The sequence below is a fragment of the Hydra vulgaris genome, chromosome 03 (genome assembly GCF_038396675.1).
Source record: "Hydra vulgaris chromosome 03, alternate assembly HydraT2T_AEP".
NCBI lineage: Eukaryota > Metazoa > Cnidaria > Hydrozoa > Anthoathecata > Hydridae > Hydra > Hydra vulgaris.
In genome coordinates, this window is record NC_088922.1 from 70457122 (window position 1) to 70466088 (window position 8967).

General features: G+C 34.7%; 1 protein-coding gene across 1 annotated transcript; it reads right to left on the reverse strand.

The window, feature by feature from the left end:
* Positions 1–4083: 4083 nt before the first annotated feature.
* LOC136078894 (uncharacterized) lies at positions 4084–6651 on the reverse strand. The gene has a single exon (XM_065794711.1). The coding sequence runs from the start codon at positions 6649–6651 to the stop codon at positions 4084–4086; it is 2568 nt and encodes an 855-aa protein (XP_065650783.1).
* Between the last annotated feature and the right edge of the window lie 2316 nt (positions 6652–8967).

An 8967-nucleotide genomic window follows, 5' to 3' on the forward strand; every position in this document is an offset into this window, starting at 1 on the left:
GTCAATGATCGATATCGAATCATACTTGCGCAATGTACCAATACCAACAAATATATCAATAAATGTTTCTGATTATATCCGCACAGAACGGTCGACACAAAATTGGGAGGTGAGGCTCCGCGAATTCGAACGCGAATTTTTACAACCAGATGCAAAATCTATAATCGAAGTTTCGCTCATAAAGTTCGGCGCAAATTTTCATTATACGCTTATCCGAAAATTTATAATGACATCCGAACCAATCACGATAGATGATGAACGTGTGCGCGATATGTATAGAAGATTTCGCATTGTTGTAACTGTTGCTGATGCAACGACTCCGGCGGCATCGCGGATATTTCGCGGCACACATTTAAAAAATCCGAATGACGTAGTCGGCTATGTGACGACCGAAGCAGTCAACCTTTATGAGGGAGCATATTCGCGCTGGTATAGCGCTAGTCATACTGATTTTGCGATTGGGCGGCGTCATCATGAAAACGATATTATTATTGGTTTTACGAGTTCGGGCGAAGAAACCGTTACAAATGTACGTTTCAAGATTAGGCCGCCTATTCAAACGTTGCGAGCTGAAACACTTGCAAAACAAGGAGATATACGTAACTTAGCAAGAGGTGCAGTATGTGAAACACGGTCGCGCAAAGAACTTGAAAAACAAATTCAGCGGCTGCGCTCAATCATCGATCAAAAGAAATTTTTAATTTCATCAATAGATGATGCTCAATATCTTTCCACGACGATTGATATGTGTAATATTATCAAGATATATCTTCTCGGCCTCGAAGAGAACTCAAGATCTGCTATAAATGGAATGACAGCAGGTCTTCGATGGTTATATTTATTTAATGATAAGCCGCCGACCGTGTCCGCGTTAATGGGAAAAACTGGTGATGATAAATAATTCACAAATTTGAGATCACATTATATTTGTATATATATGCGACACAATGTATTACGAAAAAGTTATCGAAGTAACAATAGATGTGTCGAATCCGATTAATTTCTGCGCAGATATCAAGCGTCACTTGTTATCTGAGATTCGCGCAACATATGTTAATTGCTGCTTTAAAGGTGCATTTATTTTGAATGTGAAATCGATCCTTGATTTCAGCCCATGCTGTATTATGCGCACAAATAATTCCGGAAAAGGATATATTGACGTTAAATTTGTTGCGGATGTTGTCGTCGTAAGTAAATGGGATATTATTATTGGTGCTGAAGTCGTTAGCAAACAACAAATGATGCTATGTAATTATAAAGATCAAGGAACAACAGCACAAGCCATTATTACCCTTTTACCATCAAAAGCGCTTGAAACATTATCGATTGGTCAAATAATTCCGGTTCGCATAATAATGACATCACATGGACCAATGCAGCAACATATAAGTGCGGCTGGAATGATCCTCACATGTGATCAAGACGTTCTTATATACCGGTTACAAGGAGTGCTTGACCAGAGTGCAGCTATTGAATTAACTCCCATGTTTGAAAAAGTTAAAATTGAGCTTGAAAGGCGTGCAACCCTTCGAAAAGAAGATATTTGGTTTTTTGAACGTTTATTATATTCGTATCGGTCGACAGATACCGAAACCGAAGAAATACTTGCGTGGGAAAACGGTCCAACGTGGACCGGACCTATAAGATTGAAAAATTCGAATGAAATGGTGAGCGCCTTAGACATTATTCGTCGCGCCATCAGCGGTGAAAGTGTTCCCGTTGATGGGTTATGGTCGCGCACATTAAATATTTATAGATCTCACCGCTCATTGCTATTATAAAAGATAATAATGTATCACCACCTATTGATGCTTAGCCGCGCACAATGTTTGCAGAAATATTGAAAAATATTCTTGACTTTCTTGTTGCTGTAAGAGAATTAACTGTGGTCTATAATGATCAAGAAATTATCGAAAAAAATAGCAATATTTGGAGTATGATGTACAATGCACAGCGTTCTCCTTGAAGAATTTAGATGTTTTTTTTGGTAACAATATTTGAGCAACAATGTCAGATTCTCCCAATATAAGTCAACAAAAAACTTTCATCATCGAGAATGCAGATATTCTTGATCGACAAACAAAGATTTCGGAACTATCATTAGTCATGATGGAAATCGGTAATAGTGTTATCATGCAGACCGGCGGAAAAAAAGAAGTTGATATCGATCTCGATGCCATAGCAGACACCAATGAAGAAGTTTTATTTCATATTTATAAAATTATTCAGATGCGTCGCAACATATTGAGTCAGCCAGCGGGAAGTTATTATATGAAACATATAACAAATATATAACATATATATACAATGAATAGTCTTGCAACACCCGAAGATATATTGCTCGCATACAATGGAGATTTCACAGAATATATTTCTGAAGGTTTCGTAGGTGGAGCAACAACGACACCCGACGGATATTACGAAGACTTTGCGTCTTGTTTTAAAAAATATCCGATACCTGCATTAGTTATCACATACGACGATGAAAGTGATTCGAGCGATGATGAAACCGAATTATCAAAAACGCCCGCATTATCATTAAAAAATTATATTATTGGTGGTACAAGAAAGTGTGGTTATACCGAAAATTACGACAGCAGCGATGATGAAGGCGAAATGGACGAATCGAACATCACAGACGATGAACAATATCAAGAAAATATCACCAGCCACAGATCAATATTTGATTATGTGGTCCCGAAATGTTAGAAAATATATTGTGAGACAACATATATGACAAGATGTCTGTAACTGTGCATCAACAAAAAATTTCACACGGTGAAATTGTCGGGATTGCATGCGAAATATGGCGGCGCATAGGTTTAGTCAAAAATAATGATGAAGAAAACGATAAGTTACTTGAAACGCTTCAAACCGAATACAAAGATTTCGGCATGAGTTTTCCGCTTGTTCTTCGATGGATGGTTCAGATGCGAAAATTCAATGCAAAAGCATTTAAGAAATATTTACTGAAGTACGCGTCTGCAAAAATTAATTCACGAGAAGAATTTCTTGAATTACAAGCAGATTATCTTATTTTGTTATATAGGCAGGAAAATCGTCATCCGGATGAAGCGTATGTCCGGAAATATCGTACATCGATTGTTCAACAATTGCTCGAAGAAGATAAAGAATTTATTAATATTCAAAAACAAGTTGAAAAAGAATTTGATGAACGTAAACGCGAAATAGACGTTGAGCGACGTCAGAGTTTATACGAATATTTAGTTTCAAAAAATAATGAAGCAAATATCAATAAATAATTAAAAATATTCACTCACCCTTAACTCCCCCCCCCCATTGTCAAAAAATATTTTTTCGCATTAATAAAAGTTCGCAACACACGCATCATATGTTGAAAAATAATTAATAGATATCTGTGATCATGCACATTACATATTGATATATAATTAATAAAAGTTTGTGATCACGTGCATCATATCATGAAAAATAATTTATCGATGTATATGACCATACGCATCACATCTTGATTTATAATTTTTACTTATTTGTGGTCGCGCGCATCACATCTTGATTTATAATTAGTAAATGTATGTGATAGTGTGCATCACATATTGATTTATAATTTTTTATTTGTTTGCGATCACGCAGCACATGTTGAAAAATAATTTTTTATTTATTTGTGATCACATGTTGAAAAATAATTAATATATATTTGTGATCACGCGCATCACATGTTGAAAAATAATTAATATATATTTGTGATCACGCGCATCACATGTTGAAAAATAATTAATATATATTTGTGATCACGCGCATCACATGTTGAAAAATAATTAATATATATTTGTGATCACGCGCATCACATGTTGAAAAATAATTAATATATATTTGTGATCACGCGCATCACATGTTGAAAAATAATTAATATATATTTGTGATCACGCGCATCACATGTTGATTTATAATTTTTTATTTGTTTGCGACTGCGCGCATATTGATATATAAATAATAAAAATTTGTGATCACGCGCATCACATGTTGAAAAATAAATAATAAAAGTTTGCGACCGCGCGCCACACATCCTTAAAAAATAATTATTAATATAATATCGCATGAACATTATAATGGTCCAATCTTGCGACTAATATTATTCACTAAAAATGTATAACTATTTTCGATGATACGTTCATATAATTCGAATGGAGTGATGTTATCTTTTTCTGCGTGGAGTTTAACCATATCTGTTGATATTCCTTTCATGCGTATATGATATTGTACTTCATTCGGTATCTCATCGTTCGAGAGCTCTAAGATATATATTTTTTTATCGATGAATATCGCTCTCTTCACAGTTATTACGGCCGTTGATGATGCGCCATTCCAAAACAGTTCTGAATGAAATTGACACATATCCGATCCTATGAGTCCGGGATATTTTTTAATAATTGCATTTAATGTTTTCTTTGGTAGGATTATCGAATCAGTGTCTGTATATAATATGTGCGGATCAGTCATATCGGTCGATGTAATTCTATACATAATTGATTTCGATCGCGCGAGAATCAATGAACCGCAATGTGCATAATTCGAATGATCATTGATTCGCGTTGTAGTTTTATATCGCAATTTGTATAAGCACTTAACTTCTTTTTTATCATATGTTGTAAAATGTGGATAATTTTTTACACATTCTAAGGAGATAAAACTAAGTCCCCTATTTACTGCTTTACTTAATGCGGCATCTTGCGTATCCCATAACCATTTCGTCTGTGTATTATATGGTCGTTCGAGCAATTTACCGAACGCTGAATTCATAAGTAGTTTATATAATCGTTCGATCGGATTTTTTTGTTTCTTGAACTCTTGACGTATTTTAAATATTTTTTTTATTGCTTTAAAAATGTTGTTGCTCGAACCACACGGCCATATTATTCCGCCAAAGTATTCAAAATCTATACCTTGATATTCTGTTGCGTCTTCTATTTGTACTCGAGATAAAATATATATTTCGCCCGGTTTCACAATATTTTTTCCCCATTGCCGGACCCCATTTTCATCAACTTTGCTCATCGTTGAGAAATTTAATTCTTTATTTATTGAGCGAATTTTAACAGTTGCAATGAAAAAGTTATTTATTGCCCATGAAGGCGGCGCACCAATGAATTTTTCAGGATAACCAATCGGAAATCCATAAATCATCGCACTCGGATAAAGACTTACGGCGTCAATATCAACAATATCATCATCATCAGATGTACTTATATATTTTATCGGTTTATTTCCGCTAACACATACGCGATCATATACGACTGATTCCTGAACATAAGACATGACATCTCCGGATATCGGGAAGACGTGATCAAAAGATTTATTAATTGCGATATATTTTTTCGCGACCGATGCGAGAGTCAACGATAGATCAATATCTACCTTTAACTCATTAAAAATGAGTTCTCTGAATTTATCGAATCCGAGCTTAAGAGTTACACAGTCTCGAATGCAATAATCAATCACCATTTCGTATATTTTTACTTTTTTGGGATTATCTGCGACAAGGTATTTATCGAGAACAACATCTTCGAATCCATCAATTGCACATTCCCATTTCGAAAGTACATTCATCGATAATATCTTATATGGGAAATTATTGACCTTCCATGGGAGGATATCCGGAAACATATTAGGAAACTCTGATAGAGGAAACATAATATGAGCGGACGAATCATGAAAGGTAAAATCAAATCTATTAATGAGTAAATTTAATTTTCCCGATAGTGAGTATATGCGACTCGATGATTCGATCGATTTAAAAGAAAATAACCCCGAGGCATACAGAAAATCTTCAATGGATTTTAAATCGTGGTGGTAGCATAATATATTTTTTCCTTCGCTCTTTTTTGCGATATTTTTGAGGAGCTTATGCCCGATTGCATTCTTGAATGTATTATTCATAAACCTAACATGATCGACTACTGATACTTGCTTTTGACTTCCTCGGTTAACACCACAAGCGATATAAGGATAAGGATCTCCGAATTCATCGATATATTCTTTGAAGTCAATATACCATGTATCAGTGTAAGTGATATTTTTTTCTTCTTTTGTCGTCTTAAGGGGGTGAATTTTGCAATTCGGGATATATGGTTCAATGTTATCATATAATAATTTATTTTTTTCTCGGATTATGAGGTTTATTATTTTATTACGATCGAGATAGATATCTGTAATTTTTGGAACTAAATCCGCGGGAATTATTTTGAAATAATCATGTACGTAAAGACTTACAATAATTTTCAAAGGAGTTATTGAACCAGTTATTACATGTTGTTGGTTATAATATGCACCGCCTTTCACATATAAATCTTGACGAAAAGTATTTAACGCGTTATGGTCAATAACCGATTTGATATCTTTTCCATCGAGTGGTATCGGAGTATTGTCAAAATAATGACCTTTATAAAATCCGATATCTATTTTATCATTATAATCACAATATATTGTCGATTTTTGATTAAATCCATCATCGTAATGGGAGAGCTCGATTTTCACCGCATAAAGTTGTGCAACTTTATGTAAAAATCTTTTTCTAATCGATCTGTTACAAAAATCATTAATAGGATAACTCAATAATAATTTTGCTCCTCCATCGGGAAGAACAGACCTCAGTGTGTACCACAATGCGGGCATGACAAATTGTTCATCATCATTTCGATTGCTCTTCGCATACTCATTTCCGAATATATTTGGTAATGATTTAAATTTACGCTGAGTTTATTGAGGCCGATTTCGGCATCTCTATCAACGATAAATTTAAAAAAATTTTCTCTACGTTCTTTTGCGGTCGGAACGTTAACGATATCATACTCGTATATATCGCATTTTATAGCGCTGTGTGTATATTCATGATCACTTGAAAATGTTATGGTTTTCGATTTTAATTCATTATTTTGTTTTTTGTTCACGATATGTTCAGCGGGTTTCCATATTATCGAATCATGTCTCATCGCTTTGATCAAAACTTGATTATTAGAATAAATATTTTTTGCGATAGTTTGTTTGACCTGTTCTTTGAAAGAGTCAGTATATGCCATACTTTATGATATATACTATAATACCGAATTCATTTATGATGGAAATTTGAATACGGATATTAATATAATCATTCAAAAATGAATTTTATTACCGATGAAGAAGTGATAAAATATATTAAAGAGTTTCCGATAGAATATCCTCTGAAAAATTTTGAGTGTATGATGATCAGCGAAAGTATAGAAAAAGCAAATGATGCTATTGCTCAAATGAATGACCTAATTAATGCAAGATTAAATGCAAAAAATATAAAACCATTAGCGCTGAAATATGAGAAGTGCTTTATCCGGTTGATTTATGTTGCAAAAAATATTTTGGTATATCAGCAATGTTATCGAAATAAAAATTTTATTTTTGTGCCCCTTCTCGTGACAAAATTTGAATAATGTATATATATGACATATGATATATGTATATATAATATATGTATATATAATATATGACATATACATGTATCATCAAAATGTGTCGTCAAATCGTAAAAGTAACTAAAAAATCAAGACTCAAAAAATATTATAGTTCATTGTTGAGACATGAAATATCTCTGGCAAGGACTAATATGGAATTCAGAGCAACTATATTATCAATAATTGATGATTCATGGATACCTCGAATGAAGCAAATATCTGTAATGTTTTATGGTATGTGGCGAACGTTTGAGAATTTAATACCCCATCAACATTTAAATTCTAGATTTGATTTACTTCCTCCGCCGCCTTACAACATGTTTCCTCAAGTTGATCATCTTGAGCAGTTAGAGTAATATTATTTTTTTAACCATATCGGGAAACAAGACTGACTTCGATGAGATCACGAGTGAGATGCGCGCATATGTTCGCTCCACCGAATCACAAATGAGTTGCGCGAAATCACAGAAAAAACGCGACAATCAAGTTCGGTATTTAATATTACAACTTTTGAGATTCGCGCGAACGCAATTTCTATAATGCGTCATCTCGAGGTTGATCTTCAGAAGCTTTCATCGATCCTCGCAAAAAATACAACTGATGCGGAACAACTTCATCAAACTGAACTCAAATCGGCACAAGAAGGACTCAATCGTATTCGATCATTTAATGCGATCGAACCAACTGATGTTGTTTCTCCAATAGAAGTTGTTGCTCCAATCGGTCGTCCAATAAAAATATCAGATAACATTACTATCGATGCAATAGTGTTACCCGCAGATATGAAAATCGCATCAGAAGTATTCGCCGCTATCAATACAACTAATTTATATTATATTCCGCGCTGGAATCATTTTGCGGTACGGATCGGTGATTGTGTGTTCCATGCAAATATAGGACATATTTATCTTGGTACGCGCGAAACACTCGAATGCGTTAAAGAATGCAGACGGACTCGATGTATGGGTTGTCGATATTATCACGATCCAGAATTTTTCGAAGACTCATCGGATGTGCGCAACTTTGTCGCAAATTCTTGGCATTATGTTCCGAGTACAACTCCAACAAGATATGGTAATCGGCACATAGGATCAATAACTAATATTGAAGCTGATCTTCGGACGATTAGTCTTGATGAGGCGCGGCGATTCTTTCATCAGACGGCCCACGACATTATCTGTTCTATGATTCTTTGGAAACACATTATTGCTCCGGCACAACCTTGATACCCAATGACCTTTAATATATTTTTTCATGAGTTTGAATGCGGGCGCAATGAGTGATTCGAGATGCGATTCTACGTCATCAATGAGTCGGATCTGTTCTATGTTGTACCATCGAACTTCGCTCACTTCGGCCATATAATATAGTTCGCGCAATGTTGGACGACTTGGATCATCATAATTGATCGCACCGGTGAGGTGCGGATTCGCGATCGCAACATAATACGAACATATGTAGGGAATACCATCACTTATATAATTGACGCGACGTTTAACTCCGGGCA